Source organism: Misgurnus anguillicaudatus, chromosome 11, assembly GCF_027580225.2.
Source record: "Misgurnus anguillicaudatus chromosome 11, ASM2758022v2, whole genome shotgun sequence".
NCBI lineage: Eukaryota > Metazoa > Chordata > Actinopteri > Cypriniformes > Cobitidae > Misgurnus > Misgurnus anguillicaudatus.
The window spans coordinates 18,368,376-18,386,038 of NC_073347.2; the positions used below are offsets into that span (position 1 = coordinate 18,368,376).

The following is a 17,663-nucleotide window of genomic DNA, read 5'->3' on the forward strand; positions in this document are numbered from 1 at the left end:
TTGGTCAGTAGGAAGTCCTTATCAATCTAAAATCATTATGAGTCGGAGTTGTTTATAACGTGCATTTATAAAAGCAACACTCGTTAAACAAAATCATTCAAAATATTCTTTATTATCATGAAAATACCTGAAACAATTTGAAGAACAGCGTATAAATATTCCTGTGTAGACATTTCCTGGAATAGCGTTTGTAATGCTACTTCTTGTGTGGCACAAAGGGAGTTTCTGCATGAGAGCGCCCCCTGGTGTTCGGATGTGCCGGGTTTTCACCGTAATTCATTCAAATTCATTCATTGAGAAAACGTGCATTTGCACGATGAATCGTTACACCCCTATAATCCACTCCTGGGTTTATTAAGAAAATGCTATTTTGTCTCCTTCAGGTACATGGACTTCTTCCCTTTTCCCTCAAACGTCAGCACAGACTTCATGTTTGAGAAAAGTGCCAACTACTTTGACACAGAGGTGGCTCCAAAGAGGGCTGCAGCCTTACTGCCCCGAGCCAAGATCATAGCACTGCTTATAAACCCAGCTGACAGAGCTTACTCCTGGTATCAGGTACTCCACAAGAGCTTTCTTTTTTTTTCAACTGACATCTGCGTGGTCTGCTTTTTTGTTATATAAAGTCACTTCATATAAAAGCTTCTTTCAAATACATAAATGCTTTAGATATTTGATCAGATATAGCCATGTGAAGTATGCTATTTATCTTGTTTAGGCAGCATTTATCTTACTGATGCCTGCACTTTTCTCTGATGTATTTGAGTTCAGAAATAATATCTTATGGATGGTTACATGGTTTTTGTGTCTTGCAGCATCAGCGAGCGCACCAGGACCCAACTGCCATTAACCACACCTTTCATGAGGTGGTGACAGCAGGTCCCTCTGCATCTAAAGAGCTGTTGATGCTACAGAATCGCAGTCTTAAACCGGGAACTTACGCTACACATCTTGAGCAATGGCTCCTGCACTACCAGCCCAGACAGGTACTACAGTGATTTTCTTTCTTCCCTTATGTCTCTTTCTTTACGTGTACCTGAACTAACTGTTGAACACACAGCCTAGCAAAGCATAGTTTATTTGACTAGTACATGTACACAGATGTCGGGCTACATACTACATTCTCCTGTACACACATGTAAGAATACGTGTACATAGTACGCATGGTTACAAAATCCAGAATGTGTGTATAGAACACGCATACTATTCTGATGACGAAAAGTATGGACCCTTGCGTTTGCATAAAAACGGAACAATACTTTTAGCTTAAAGTAAAAGCACTTATTTGAGACCTGTTAAATGTCTCTTTAGCCCTTTTCACACAGACATTACGGAAAACATTATCGTTTTATTTTGGTTCATTCACACTGCTAGTGATTTTCCGGAATCTGTGTGTGCGTTCACACACATGCTGTAAAGATCCCGCAAAGATACGTGACGTGTTTAAAGTCTTACACTTCGTAGGTTTTGTTCTCTGCAGCACCTGAACTTTGCTTATTATCCATGATTTCTCTTTTGAGAAACCATGTGCATCCTGCTGAATGATCTCAGCTTTAGCGCACATAAACCCCATTCACACAGACCTTTGGTCCCAGAAAATACCCGTAAAATTGACAGCCAAGCTTCTGTGTGAACGCAAACACATCCCGTAAATCTTCTGAGATCGTTGCCGGAAAGAGGACCTAGTAAGATACACGGAAAACCCTCTGTGTTAACAAGAAGCCGAAACAATGCAGTAATGGCAAAAGTTATGGTTCAGCTCTTTAAAACGAGAGATTTACATGCATATCAACATTCACAACGAGAAATGTCACAAACTGTATCAAAGCAGAGATCAGGGAGCTCGTCAGATATCAATCAATCAATCAATCAAGTTCTTGTATTCAGCCATGATATTGTTACAAACACAAAATAATCACATACACAACAAAATAATAACTTGCAATGCTGAATAGAAGCATGAGGAAGACATAGTCTTATGCCCCTTTTCCCAATAATCTAGTCTAGCACAGAATATATAGCTCGTATAGCTCCTATTCCCTATACAAATATCCACTCTGAAGCTGAGATCATTCACCAGCATAGAACGGCACGTCACGCACTCCTTTTATAGTCTTATCATAAACAAAAATGCATGTGTTTCTGGAGAGAGAAATAATAAATAATATGCAAACTTCAGACACTGCGTAGAAGGACTTTCAACGTGTCTTTCCGCGACCTTGCAGATGCCGGCAAGTCATTGGCAGTGTGAATAAACAAAAAATCAAAAGATCCCGGAAAAATCCAGGATACATTTCCCGTATACTTTCTGGAGTGTCTGTGTGAAGAGAGCTATAGCGACAAGGTCCCTTTGTCTCCTGAAACTTCAGTCCTGTTTCCAGTCCAGAAAATACCTCATTTTAACTCTTTCCCCGCCATTGACAAGTTTTTTTGGCAATCCATATTTCCGCTATTATTCACCAGGTTGCACTATTACCCAACTTATAAAACACTGAAGCATCCACTAAAGCCCAAAACCGTTAAAACTCTGTGTATGTTTGATCATCAATCTGATATCTAGCAAAAGTCCTTTACAAAAATGCAATTATCTCAGCTTTTTGCTCAAAATTTTGTATTTTTGAAGAAACTTACCCATATTTGACAGGTGATAAAAGAGAACAAACGAAGATAGGATGAAGAGTTTCTTTTTTTGAAAGCAGAGGGTCTGTTCTTTTGTTTTGATATATTGTATGTTTATACATTTAAAGAAAATCATTTTCTGGAAGGCATTAAACTTTAGTCATAAAAAATGGTGGTGTTGGCTGGCAACTTTAAAAAAAACACTGGCAGGAAAGAGTTAAAGAGCTGAACAATAACTTCTTGTTGCATGTTCTCACTAAGGCACACCCCTTACTGCGTTGTTTCTGTCCTTGTTCACACACAACGCTTTCCGTAAATGTTATGGCAATGTTATTAGGCCCCCTTTATGTAAGTGATCCCAGAATATTTTACGGGATGTGTTTGTGTTCACTCTTTTAAAAAGGGCAATTTTACGGAAATTTTCTGGGATCAAAGTGCTGTGTGAATGGGTTTTTTAAGCCTTCCTTTACATGAAGGGTTCCCACAGTTGTGGAAAGCCTTGAAATATTTTATTCGTATTTCTATCTTTGAGTGGTCTGAACATGGCAATCTGTATGCATTTTATGAGGTGGCTATGTCGTATTAATTCATACGACCCTTGTGGTATTGGGGTAAGTGATGGGGTTAGGGGCGTTATTGTTTTTTGTTAAAATAGTTTGTTTTGGGAAGAGTCATTTTGTACAAATTGGGTGTGCATGATTTTCAAAGGACCACAGTCAATTATTCCACATATACTATGGTTACCACAGACATTTGACAGGTCAGGTGTGCATTTATAGAAAAATAATGAATACCTGTGGAATATTTACCCACCAATCAGAATAAAGCATTCAACAGCACTGTGTTATAAATGTATATATTCTACAATTGTTAACTGTTTGCTGCTTATGTAAATTTTTTATATAAAACGCTCATTTTCTAAATGCTATATTTTATACACCCCACCTCAGCTTCATATCGTAGATGGCACTCTGCTCCGATCTAACCCAGCCTTGGTAATGGACGGCATCCAGCGGTTTCTCGGGATCACACCAATCTTTAACTACACCCAAGCCCTTGTGTAAGTCCCACTGTTTATTTACCATCTGACTCTATTAATATACAGTCTCTTATGTGAGTAGTGAGTATGTTAAATTTATGTGTGTGTTGCAGTTTTGATGAGGGTAAAGGTTTCTGGTGTCAGAGGTCGGAAGTTGGCCGTCCTAAGTGTCTAGGGAAGAGTAAAGGCAGGAAATATCCAGAAATGGCCCCTGAGGTGAGCAACAATCTCATCTCCACTTTCATTCAAGTTAACAGCTTCTGTGCTCTGACTGATGCCAGTGGCAAGCGCTCTGCTTTACAGGCATGTGATTTACCTACAGTTAAAATTGATGGGCTTAAAAGGAAATTTGACTTCTTTATACATCTCAATTTTATTTTGCTGATGAATAAGTGCCACACTTAAAATCATTTCAGGACATTATGGTTTGTTTAATTTTTGTAACTGTGCCTAAAGTAGTTGTAACCAAAATATTTAATTTAGCAGTAAGGTACAAGAAGCTGCGTGATTTTAATTGCATTTATTTTAATTTGGTAGACGCTTTAATCAAAAGCCAACTGAGCTAAAGGAGCACTTGCATATTAATGCCACTAATTGGCGCTGTTTGGCAACACACAGTGGAGTGCCTGCATTCTTCTCAACTGTGATCATGTCGCACAGCCTTAAAGGATTAGTCCATTTTCTTAAAAAAAGTCCAGATAATTTACTCACCACCATGTCATCCCAAATGTTGTCTTTCTTTGTTCAGTCGAGAAGAAATTATGTTTTAATGGAGTTTCAAAGGACTCTAAACGATCCCAAACAAGGCATAAGGGTCTTATTTAGCGAAACGATTTTCATTTTTGACAAGAAAAATAAAAAATATGCACTTATAAACCACAATTTCTTTTCTTCCTCCGGCTGTGTGAAGAGCCGTTACATATATAAAACACATATTTGCGGACCATTGTAAACAATAAACTGACACAAAGACATTAATTAGTATCAATCGACATACAACAACGTCGGAATGGTCCTCTTTCTCTACACTTGTAAACACTGGGGCGTAGTTTCGCATTCGTCATCCGTGACCTCTTGACGTGATGACATTTGCGTGAGGTCACGCTGGCGCATCACAGGACCGGAGATAGATGAGAGGTTGTGGTTTAAAAGTGCACATTTTTTATTTTTCTTGTCAAAATGACAATCGTTTCGCTAGATAAGACCCTTATGCCTCGTTTGGGATCGTTTAGAGTCTTTGAAAACTCTGTTTAAAAATCTGTTAAGTGTTGAGTTAAGTGTTAAGTGTTAGGGTCCATTAAAGTCTATTAAAATGAGAAATATCCTTTTCCTCAAAAATCATAGTTTCTTCTCGACTGAACAAAGAAAGACATCAACATTTTGGATGACATTGTGGTAAGTAAATTATCTGGATTTTTTTTTAAGAAAATTGACTAATTCTTTAGGTGTTTTATTTATTTTATAAAGTCTATCATATATTAACTCAAATTTGCATTATATAAGTGCTGTTCACATAGCTCTGGTTTATCCTTAAACACTGTTTTGCATTTTTTTAGACACGTGCCTTCCTGACCGAGTACTATCGAGAGCATAACCTTGAGCTGTCGCAGCTGTTGAATCGACTAGGTCAGGCTTTACCCGCCTGGCTCAGAGAGGAGCTCCAGAACACCAGCTGGAGCTGAGAGACTTCACCTGAATCTCCAGTATCACAACCCCAACAAAACAGTGTCCGCTCACTACAGAGGATCCAGGGAGAGAGACTTATAATAATAAGGCCCTGTGCACATTTCTGTTGAGAAATATATAAGCGGTGATGGACTGTGATTATGACTGACAGGTTCAGGAGGACCGCAAACATGGCAAAGTGTCTGTCCTGCCAAAGTGCTCACCTGTGCCCATTCTGACATGAAGAAATGGGAATAGTGGGAAGTGTGGTCCCTCGCCAGGGACCAGAACGAGCATGATTTTAACAGCGACTGAAGTGCGTTCGATTCACGCTTATACAACACACACAGTCTAGCCTTGCTCAACTCTTCTGAGGAGTGATTGTAAAACATTGTACATTTCAAAGCATTGTATATTTTGGGTCCGGGTGGGTGGGATTGTGACTTGAATAGACATCAGCGTTCGTGTACAGACAGAGCTCTGTTTGAGTAAGACATCAAGAGGACCACAAATCTCTAGCCCTTCTCTTCTCCACACACACACACACACACACACACACACAAGCAAACGCACAAAGCTGGATCAGAAACCAAACGGTGAGTATATGCAATTAAGGGAGTTATCCGTATATGTCCTGTCTCCCAGTATAATCAAGTGTCTTATCAGGTTATATCCCTTGTATTTATCCTATACATGCACTTTCCTGTACACTACACACACAGGCGTGTGAAAGTTTATGTGGACGCTGTTGCAGATGTGTTGTATGTAATAAGCTGTGAAGGGGGGAGGAGAAGGGCTGTGATTCGATTTGTCGTCTGTCCTATACAATGAGAAGCTGCTGTCGGTTTTTTGTAAAAAATGTATTTTAAAAACTCTCTCAACGCTGTATTATCTCTAATAAACTTTTAGAGAGGTTGGGAATGTTTGTGTGACTCGCATTGTGTGGATTTATTTAATGGCAAGCATTTTGAAATGGGTATATATATGAAGAGTTTGGTTCCAAAACACGATAAACGCCTTTTTTTTATTAGTTACCACAAAAATCAGTATTGTACCAGGTCAGTATTAAAAAGTAAATTCTTAATTTTATGCAAAATCCGATATCCCCCGTGTTATTCTGTCATCTTTTCTCCCTTTTCCCCAAAATGCGAAAAACACCAGTCCTCCTTCTCTGCAGAATCCAATAAATCCGCTCAACAAATCACAGCGCACCATTCCACGCACTGTAAACAACAATGGCGGCGCGTTGAATATACAAGGAATCCTAGTTTTCCTCATCTACTTTGTACTTCGTGATCAACAAAAAAACAAAAACTAAATAATACTTTGATGGCATTGATAAGCCTGTGGTGGTTTTCTGTGACAGGGAAGAAACATAAGCCACTCGGGCGACGGAAAAATGTCGGCTGCTTGTTCTCACATGACAGCATCACGCTTCTGTCATACTAAAACATTGTCCCCAGGTGATCTTATGAAATCTAAATGGATTTATTGCGTTTTGGAACCGAACTGTTCATATATACAGTAGGATATTAGAGACGATAGCTATATTTATAAAGGCATCAGCTGATTTTCAAGTCTGAAAAGTGCAATTTGATTTTTTATTATTTTAATAAACGATGGTAAGCACACAGTTGATGGTTCCTATTGACTTCCATAGTATTTGTTTTTCCCACTATGGAAGTCAATGGGTAATGTCAACACTGTAAAAACTGTTACTTAGATCTAACTCAATAAAATTAAGGCAACATTTTCCAACTAATTTTTGTAAGTTTATTGAACTAACTGATATTTAACTTAATTATGTATTTCAATGAATGCAAAAAAGTAGCATTTTAAGAAAAAGCTAATAAATTAAGTACAACCAATGTCAAAAATATCAGCATATTATACACAGACTTAATTAAATTAGGTAACTTTTAAATAAAAAAATACTAGTTAATGTCTTCTGATTTATTAATTAATTTTATTATTATATTATTTATGGTTTGTTGTTGTTCTTTTATTCCGTGAGATGAGGGCACGTAACGTTTATTCAATCAATGCACCCACTCAGTTTAGTTTGGGCAGGTTTAAAGAGCAACATACTTACAAGCAACAGTCTTCTGAACAATTTGTTTCAACACAAAATGATTAAGTTAATTACCTTCTTACAAATTTAAGTGCATTATACATGATAACATGAAGTTAAATTTACTCAGTGGTGTGTTCATTTAGAATTACTCAAATTATTCAAATTATTATGTTATTTTAACTCATATTTTGATTAAAATAAATAAGAATTCAAAGATTTTAACACCGTTTACTCATTTTATTTATGCTGAATCTACTGAGACACAGAAACACTTTTTACAGTGTGTGTGCTTACCATCATTTATTCAAATATCTTCTGTTGTGTTTAAACAAATACATAAACTCATACAGGTTAAGCACAACATAAGGGTGAGTAAATGATGACGGCCTTTTGTATTTATTTAACTATGCCTTTAAAAAGTTTATGATGTGCTTGATGTCACATTTTATTACTGATTGACTTGATTTTGGAGATTTTAGTCGGTTCCAGTTTAAGTAGACAGGAAATAGCTGAATATACAGAATTCAATGACTACAAGGTCTTCAGCTCTGCCAAAGCATTGACTATGGCGCCACATTTAAAAGTGAAATATTTGCTGATGCAGATGAAAAATAATAAAAAATTCATGCATAACACATATTTTGCCCATTAGTGCGTTCACAAACAGTATCTCAAACTCAGATCGCTGTAACTTCTTGTGTTATTTGCCACCTAACCGAACCACTTTTTTCTCACCATAGATCACACTGCTGCATTATGAGCTCTCTGTGAAACTTTACGTTGGTTTAAGAAAGTCTGACCCAAACACAAAAACATCAAGCAGTTTGTTGTAAATAAAACAATTTTATATAAATTTTCTGTTTTGAATGCAGGTTAGTATAACTGGATTTTTGGCAGCTACACAAATACTATAGTAACATTGTCCTGTTATTCCTTTTCTCTCCACATAGTGGAGCTATAGACGTGATTTTGGTGATGGCCTTAGTGCGCTCTCACTCAATGTAGGCACAGTAAACCTGAAACACTTTATTTGTTATTAACACACAGCCTACAAAGCTTTGTACAGTAGGCTGGTCAGTGGGGCAATGGCCACACAAGAGTTTACACTTTACATTTGTGTATCATTCATATTTAGTTGAAGTAGTGCTGTCAAAAGTAACTTACAGAAAAGGCTTTGTGACTGCTGTCACAGTCAAGACGATGTAAATGTGACCCGGCTTGTGTGTCTCAAAATCATCCTTCATAATGTAAAGAACATTCAGTGAAAATACAACCTTGATATCTTTAATATTGACTGAAAAGGTCATGTCAAAGATTAAAGTCAATGGTCAAAATCAAACTTTGATGCTCCTTATCTCATAATTAAATTATGAGAGCCTGGATTTCACAGATGGGGTCACAAATGTTTACTACTTTTTGTACAAGTAGCCATTTAAAAAAAAAACTTGTCATGCTGCTTTTTTAATATTTTTAATTTGACTTGTTATTGCTTTGAATTCTAAAAAAATAATTACTCAACATCTGTTTAGTTTCTCAGTGTAAACTAGCCACACCGAGGGCTTTTCTGCTGTGGTCACCATGGATGTGGGTTAAACATCACATATCAACGTACTGAATTCAGTTCAGCTCTGTTTTGTGTTACTCTTATCTATTAGAGTTATTTGCACTTTCCTACAACCCAGATCACAATTAATAGCCCGGTATACAGTAAACAGGCAACACTGGTCATTTCAAACATTTTTTATCTCTTAGCATCTCTGCTTCATTTTCCATCTGCCCTTGTTTTTCCACTCTAGCCTTCCATTTTCTCTCCCTGCTCCGAAATGGCTGTGAAATTTCCCACTTAGGTGAGACCATCGTCTGTTTTGGCCTAATGTAGGAAATCAACTCATTTTGTGGCATTGATTTTCTCTCGGCTACATGGGGGAGCAAGCTGGCAGAGCAAACCTGACGGGTCGATAGCCCCTCAGAGGTCCTCTTGCAAACCGGATGTGTGCGCTGCTGCACCTCTGCTCTCAAATGATAGAGAGCAAGTGAACGCTTGTGTGTTGTTGTTTTAAATTTACAATCCTTGCCATCTTGGTCTGTATAATTATAGCAGTAATCTACAGTTATGTCCTATTGTCATCACATGAAGGTGTTTCTGCTGTAGCTGGAAATGTTTGTAAATGTCAGTAATGATTTATGATGTTTAGTCAGTGTTGTCAGTGGCTCTGCTTTTGTTATAATGCAGAGGCCTTAACAGGTCAATGCTACCAGCTTCACTGTCAATTTATTGAATTGGTGGGTTTCGCAACATGACACGTTTATTCTACACGCCAGGTCGGTTATTTTTGGTGTGCACTTATACGGTTGCTATTGAATTTTGAGGCACACATAACTTTTTGAAATGCGAAATTGACTTTTACTTGATCTTTTGAAATAATAATTCAACATTTTATTATATACAATAACTTTAAAAAACATCCTTTCCAGCGCAAAAAGACAGTGTATAGGAACTAATCTGCAATGGTAGCTTTATCTTCACTGCTGAAACTTGTTGACATCATCTGGATGAATGCATAACCTCTTCAGTGTTTGGAAACTTGGACCACGTTTTAAGGTCCAAGAATTGTTTGTTTATAACAAGGTGTCTAATTTTTTCGGTCTGAACCGAACTGTTTATTTAGTAAATCTCTTGTACACTGTCAGAAAAAGTCCTTGCTCTCACTGGGGCGGTACCCTTACAAAAAAAAATTTGCACCTTAAGGGGCGGTTTCCCGGACAGGGCTTATTCTAGTCCCAGACTAAAATGCATGTTGAGCTGCCATATTTAAAAAAACTAATTTTAACATATATCAGTGACCATTGTTTTGTCTCAAGATGCACACCTGTAGTGTTTTTTTTTTGTGTGTGTGATGTATGTTTGTTAAAGCTTCCTAAAGGTACAGTGTGTACATTTTAGGAGGATCTCTTGATAAAAATTGCAATATAATATACATAACTATATTTTCAGTGGTGTATAAAGACCTTACACAGTTTACTTTTATGTCTTTATTACCTTAGAATGAGCCGTTTCTATCTATATACACCAGGGGTCCCCTTACATGGAAATTGCCATTTTGCACCGCCATGTTTCTACAGTAGCCTTAAATGGACAAAATGTTTTACAGAGCATTTTTCTCTCAGACGATGACATGTCCTATTGAAGCTTCTCTGTGTGTTTTGAAAGGGAGGGGTGAGCTGTGGACTGAGCCGTTGCAAATCTCGATCTCACCACTAGATGTCACTAAAATCTACACACTGCACCTTTAAAGGTCCTAATATAAATACGATAGTCCTGGATTAATCTAAACCCTGTCCGTGAAAACGCCCCAAAGAGTTTATAATAGTACCTCAGAAGTAAATTTTGGTACCAAAGAGTGCATATTAGTACCTCAGAGGGACATACTGGAACCAAATGTACACATAACTGTACCTAAATGCTACATATTAAAGAGCACCTATTTCATTGCTAAAAACGTTATTTTGTGTAGTTGGCATAATACAATGTGCTTGCGTGGTTTATGGTTAAAAACACATTATTTTCCACATACTGTACATTTTTGTAGCTTCAGATTTCACTTTTTTCCTGAAACGTGCGGATTTGAAAGGCGCTGTGTCCCTGATTGGCCAGCTAATCTGTACGTTGTGATTGGCCTGAATACCTCTGACGTCACCCGGAAACGTGACGCTCCTTACCATGTTTTAAAGATTAGATTGCTTACTTATGCTGAGTTTACACCAACAGCGTTTCAGGCATCAAAATTGCATCTACCGCGCCTAGTTTGCCACTTGAACAGTTTGAATGCATTTGCAAAAGCAAGCATTTGACGAGCGTCAGAGGCAAAATCCGTTTCTTGTGGGAGGGGCAAGTGCTATGCGGTTGTCTGTTGGCCGGATGGCTGATGTTGATTGTGCATTTATCGAGAGAGTTACCGGTTTGTATTTAGTCACCTTACTATAGGGGTGAAATAAACGACGCGAGTCGATAAACGTCACGTGACTCAAAAGTGAAATGTGTATTACAACTTACCAGGTCGCCCAATGTCCTCACTGACACTCTTCCAAGCGAGGTCCTTTTTATTTCTGTTTCTATAGAAATAAGAACTTGTATAGAAATAAGAACACCGTATTGCTCCGGGTGACTGCTACAATATCAATACCGCCACAGCAGCAAGCAGGCCCCTGATTGGTTAAAGCGGTGCGAAAATCCGCCAAACTCGGGCGTCAAACGCAAAATGCACAAAAAGCGCCACATGCTCAATTCGCGCCATTTGCGCAAACTAGACACGCGAATGAGGCGGAATTGCATCTCCCGCGCCAAACGCCTCATCCGCGCCGCGAGACCTCCAGACGAGCATCAACGCATCTTCACATTGACTTAACATTGAAATCACTGGCGCTTGATGCCTCTACCACGGCTGGTGTAAAACGCAGCATAAGTCCGAAGTGGGAGAAATTTTGATAATGTCTGTCTTGTCTACATCACATATCCCAGAGATTAAACTGTTGACTACAATCCGTGTGTTTGTTGTAGTCCAAGAAAAGAGATTTACGTTGGAGACGATATCTTGCGTCATCGTTTACTATGGGGTTTGTACCTTACCTTTTGCATATCGTTAACATGTACTAATACACACTTACACCACAAAGGAAATTTAAAATGTGAATCGGACAGTATGTGCTCTTTAAGACCTTTTTAAAAGGATTTGTCCATTTAAGGATTCAGATAGAGAGTGAGGTTTCTTTTGGCACAGAAAAGCTTGACGACTAATACTGTAAATGCATCCAAATATGAAAATTTAAGTGTCCCAATTTTTAATACTTAACAGAACAGAACAGAGGTTCTGTACTGTTGATGTGATAATTGCATTTTCTTTGTATTCTGCGGATCTCTATCAGTATTTAGTGGTAGTCGGTGAGCATCACTTATAGTCTGATACAGGAAAGTCGGCCTCCACAGACAGTGTTCTGGGAACTTGTGATGATGTAAACGCCTTTCTGTGGTTCTGAGGTAATTAAAGGATCAATAAAAGAACTTCTGAGGTTCAACACATCTTCATCTTCACTGGTGCTTTTTTGGTTTGTATTAATATCGTCCACAGGATATGTCTGACCTGACCGAGGGTTAAAAAGAAGTGAGGGAATCCAGTGTAATACACTTAATGACCGATAGGTGTTTTCTCTTATGGAGACACATGAATCATGTGTACAGCAGTATTAAAAAAATAATGCTACAAGTTAGTTTGGAATTACGGTATTCAGTTTTGGCCTAAAAATAATCTCGGCATTAAAAATAAAATCTATATTTTTGTAATGTGCACAAATGTATTATTAATGTCCTATAATCCTGATCTTGTAGTTGTCGGTGTGTGTGTGTGCTGGAGGAATGTAACATGTTGCTGTTGGAAAACAGCAGTGTCTGCTCCTGAACAGTTACTCAGACATACATCTAAACCTAGAACACAGAAAAGAGCTGCAGAAGAGCGACTACATTTACATTCATATAAAAGACATTCAATGGTCTATTATAGACTGGATTTTTCTTTTGGTTTAGCTTTGCAAAAATCCCCATTTACAACATAAAGAGGCACTAAAAGGGCCATGAAAGCAACCTGGTTGATTGGCACTCGCAATATGGATGTGTTTGTGTTTGGTTACTGCTTCTGCTTACTACATGGACTACTAATATCTACAGCGGGTTTATCTTCAGGAAAGGTTTTCAGCAAGGGAAAACATCCTCCACATATTGTTTTTGTGATGGTAGATGACCAAGGCTATAATGACGTGGGGTACCATGGCTCAGAGATCCATACGCCTGTGTTGGATCAGCTGGCCGGTGAGGGGGTGAGGCTGGAAAACTACTATGTTCAGCCCATCTGTTCCCCATCACGTAGCCAGCTTATGACTGGACGGTAAGAGCATAAATGGATAAAATGGTTATAATGTCTCTTAAAATGATTGAATATATGTGACCCTGCCTATAATCTATTTTGTGATTTACTGTTTTATACGTAAAATAATCCTACCTGACGTTCTGTGGAAAATAACCTTGATATCTTTAATACTGACCATGTTAAAGTGAAATCTTATTAGATTATGAGACTTACAACATAATTGCTTGCTCATCTTACAACATAAAGGTAAGAAATTGATTCATTTTTGGGTGAACCCTTTAAACCTAGCAATAAATGGGTACACAACATCCATGCTTCACCTACTACTGTCTATTACTTCAGGTATCAGATTCATACTGGACTTCAACACTCGATCATTCGTGCACGTCAGCCCCTGTGCCTGCCCCTCCATGTACCGACCCTCCCCGAGCGGCTATGGCAGGCTGGTTACAGCACCCACATGGTAGGGAAATGGCACCTGGGTTTCTGCCGACCCGAGTGCTTGCCAACCAGCCGTGGGTTTCGAAGCTTTCTTGGCTCACTGACGGGCAGCGGTGACCATTTCAACTTCCAGAGCTGTGACGGCGCAGAGGCTTGTGGGTTCGACCTGCATGACGGAGACCGGCCTGCCTGGGAACTGAGTGGGAATTACTCAACGAGGCTTTATACAGAGAGGTGAGAGATAGCAAAACAAATACTATTCCATGATGTAAGTTTCGTATAAACTTTGTAACAATTCTTGTAGGGTGAAGCAGATACTGAAAAGTCATAATCGACGGAAGCCTCTCTTTCTCTATGTGGCCCTCCAGGCTGTGCACACACCTCTGCAGGCTCCCGCCCATCTTCTCAGGCACTATCAACACCTTGGCAATAGACCCAGGCGCCACTACGCTGCTATGGTGAGCGCCGTAGATGAATCTGTGGGGGAGATTGTCAGTGAGCTGCGGGAACAAGGCTACTATGACAACACGGTGCTCATCTACTCCTCAGACAACGGGGGCCAGCCTCTCTCAGGGGGCTGTAATTGGCCCCTGCGTGGAGGCAAAGGCTCCTACTGGGAAGGTGGAGTCAGAGCAGTCGGTTTCGTGCACAGCCCACTTCTGAAAAAGAAAAGACGGGTGAGTCAGGCTTTGATTCACGTCTCCGATTGGTACCCAACCCTGCTGTCTCTTGCAGGGCTTCCTGAGCCTGATTCCAGCCACTTGGATGGCCATGATGTTTGGGGAGCCATAAGTGGCGACCTGCCCGGTCCACGAAGCGAAATCCTGTTTAACATTGACCCGGTGTCACGCAGGCATGGAGAGTCTGACCTCAGGCTACTAACTCTCAATGGTTTCGGGATTTGGGATACAGGAGTGCGGGCAGCCCTTCGAGCCGGTGACTGGAAACTTCTGACGGGTAATGTAGGTGACGGGGACTGGTTCACTCCACAAACAATGCCAGGAGGTCCTCACGAGTGGCAGGGTATGGAAAAGAGACGAGACCTGCGGGGGAAGTCCGTCTGGCTTTTTAACATCACAGCTGATCCTTTCGAGAGGGCCGATTTGGCTGAAGTGCGGCCTGAGGTGGTCAAGATGCTGCTGACCAGACTTGCAGAGTACAACCAGACGGCTGTGCCACCGCGCAATCCCCCCGACGATCCGATGGCTGACCCGCAACTTCACGGAGGGGTGTGGACTCCCTGGCTTGGTGACGAAGATCCAGGAGATCATGGGGATGATGAGGATTCGGATGGTGTCAGCAGAAAGGGCAGACACAGGAGTTCCTGCAGAATGTGTAAACTTAGAGCTCTGTTCAAAAAGGTCCGTAGCCGTATGCAAAGGGCTGCTTTATTTTTGTAGTTGCAAAATGCTGGTTCATACTACTGTTAGACCTGACTATATAGTAGTGTGGATGTGACCACATCGCCTTAGGGCAGCATTTGGGTGATGATTCTCACAAAATCCAGACTTAAAAGGTGTCCATCATCAGATTTTTTTAAAAAGCCATGGAAGTCAATTTTTTTTGCACACATAAGATATAGGACTTACTGTAACCATTATTTTTAGAGGATTAAAAAAATCCTATAGAATTATTTAAATTTTTTAGATTATCATTATAAAATATTATCATTACCGAAACATGATATTACATTAGATATATGCATTTACAAACTCATGTTTCGGTAATGAGAACTGACAAGTTGTCTAGGTACTATGACAAACAAAATATCAACTTTTATCTGGAGAGAAAAAATTAAAACTGCTTACCTGGTAGCCATCTGGAGTGTCACAGTCAATTATGTCCCTTCCAACATTTTTTTTAAATGTTAGTTCCTTGAGGGCTTAAACAATGATTGAAAATTGTTGCGGAGGATGAGAAAATTTTTATATTCCTTATTATTATCTCTACATTTACCAATGATCCCCAAATACCACAGGTTTCTTTACTGTAAATGTTTATAGTATAACATGCTTTTTATATTTTAGATTTTTTAATTATAAATATTTCCATGTCAAAGAACCAAAATCCAGTCATGGACACATTGCGGTAATGAAAATGTTCCCCTTAAATGTGGAAAAAACAACAAAATTGTTTTGTATAATGTAATTTGAAATCATGTGCAAAATAGTACATAAAGAGATGTTTGTAACTGCATGCTTCTTATTTTAATACTCTTACTTTGCATTTACTTCTTTTATCAAAACACCTCATAAGTCTAATTTCACAAGAATCACCCACTTGGGATGGGGCCATTAATGTATTTTATATGTGTAGGTGTCACTTATCACACTTTCAGAAGAATGGTACAAAGGCTGTCATATTAGTGCATATTGCGGGTGAATATTAGTACCCAGACATATAACATGAACATATTAGGACATTTTTAGGGTACTACCCAGTGATCCCATTTTCTGACAGTGCCAGAATCAGCATAGAGACATCCGGATGCAGTGGAGTTCATAACATATTCTGTTAATGTGATCTAGACAGGAGCAGTTTAGATTTCATTACACGTGACTCCACAAGCACTTAATGGAGATTACTGTGTCTTTATTAGATGATCCAGTTATTTAACCACACAAACTGATTTGAGTAGTGCCACTGATTTGATAGGAAATATTAGTGCACTTATATTATCCTACACTTGCTCAGCGTTTTCTTATCCACCCTCTAGTTCACATTCTAGTCTTCTCAGTCTCTTCTTCCTCTGCCTACACTCCTCCTCACACCTCTCTTATTCTCCTACCTCTTGCTTTTAAGCTTCTGCACCATCCAAATCTTCTCTGATGTAGCCCACCTTAGCCAGAACAACACTCACGCTTTCTCATTGTTAATGCACTTTCTCCTCCACCTGTTCCTTCTTTCTCTTGATTTCTGTGTAGATCAGGTTAGCGCATGTAAAAGCAAAAAATAATCAGAGCAAAGCTGAGTTCCTTTATTCGAAGAAGACTAAACGAGGAGGTGGATGATCATGAGGAGTGATGATATGTGCTCTGTATTCAGGACTTATTTCTGTGCCATGCATATTATTTTGTATTGCTTATTGCTTAACTTTTATTTTACCTCTCATCTAAATGCTCATACTCTGTAATTATAAGTGTTTATGTAAATGTGGCTGGGTTCCTCAGATACTCTAATATTTTACAGAATCCAAAGGGAATTTCTGAAACAGTTCTGATGTTTTGGCAGTAACACACTTCTCCTGGAAGATACTGTCGTACAGTCAAAACCATAAAATGATAATAGCAACTGCAAGAGGGTGAGCCAAACTAAAAGCAGTTTACACATGGAGATTTTAAAGGAGAACACTACAGTTTTTCACCATTTTGCTGTGTTCTTACCTCAACTTAGATGAATGAATACATCTTTTTTTTTTTTTAAATGCGGGCACTTAATCTTTGTACAGTGCGTCGTGAATGTGTTAGCATTTAGCCTAGCCACATTCATTCCTCAGGATCCAAACAGGAATAAATTAGAAGCCACCAAACACTTCCATGTTTTCCTAAAGACATGAGTAGTTACACGAGTAAGTATGGTGGCACAAAATAAAACATGGAAGTGTTTGGTGGCTTCTAAATTCATCCCTGGAATGAATTGGGTTAGGGTAGATGCTGACACATTCACACGCTGTACAAGGATTAAGTGTACGCAATACATTGAATAAAAAGATAGGTATGTTAATTTGTCTAAGTTGAGGTAAGAACATAGTAAAATATAGAAAAATGGTGGTGTTTTCCTTTAAACCCTACTGTAAGAAACAATTGTAAAAAAGCAACATGAATCTAGAAAAAGATAATAGCCAAACTATAATAGTCAAGATAATATAAACAGTAATTTCTCAGAAAGAATGATTGTTATCTTTTTT

At 38.9% G+C, this 17,663-nt stretch overlaps 2 protein-coding genes across 5 annotated transcripts in view; both read left to right on the forward strand.

Moving 5' to 3' along the window:
- ndst2a (N-deacetylase/N-sulfotransferase (heparan glucosaminyl) 2a) overlaps window positions 1-6,248 on the forward strand; it is a 154,708-nt gene extending 148,460 nt beyond the window's left edge. For all 4 annotated transcript variants that reach the window (XM_055169368.2, XM_055169371.2, XM_055169369.2 and 1 more), the window contains 5 exons: window positions 384-558; window positions 816-986; window positions 3,570-3,679; window positions 3,772-3,874; window positions 5,215-6,248. In XM_055169368.2, coding sequence (XP_055025343.2) covers window positions 384-558; window positions 816-986; window positions 3,570-3,679; window positions 3,772-3,874; window positions 5,215-5,340 — 685 coding nt within the window. In that variant the 3' untranslated portion in view covers window positions 5,341-6,248. The remainder of the gene's footprint in view (window positions 1-383; window positions 559-815; window positions 987-3,569; window positions 3,680-3,771; window positions 3,875-5,214) is intronic.
- A 3,965-nt stretch (window positions 6,249-10,213) lies between these two features.
- On the forward strand, window positions 10,214-17,112 carry LOC129416845 (arylsulfatase I). Its single transcript, XM_055171267.2, has 3 exons — window positions 10,214-13,333; window positions 13,658-13,990; window positions 14,061-17,112. Exons 1-3 carry the CDS (start codon window positions 13,023-13,025, stop codon window positions 15,154-15,156), a joined length of 1,740 nt encoding a protein of 579 aa, XP_055027242.2. The 5' UTR covers window positions 10,214-13,022; the 3' UTR covers window positions 15,157-17,112.
- The last annotated feature ends 551 nt before the right edge of the window (window positions 17,113-17,663 follow it).

Bases quoted from the DNA above. Each gene is read 5' to 3' on its own strand.
- LOC129416845 (XM_055171267.2), top strand. From the start codon at position 13,023: ATGAAAGCAACCTGGTTGATTGGCACTCGCAATATGGATGTGTTTGTG. The intron at 13,334-13,657 runs GTAAGAGCATAA...CTATTACTTCAG, and splicing joins AGCCAGCTTATGACTGGACG to GTATCAGATTCATACTGGAC. The intron at 13,991-14,060 runs GTGAGAGATAGC...CAATTCTTGTAG, and splicing joins ACGAGGCTTTATACAGAGAG to GGTGAAGCAGATACTGAAAA.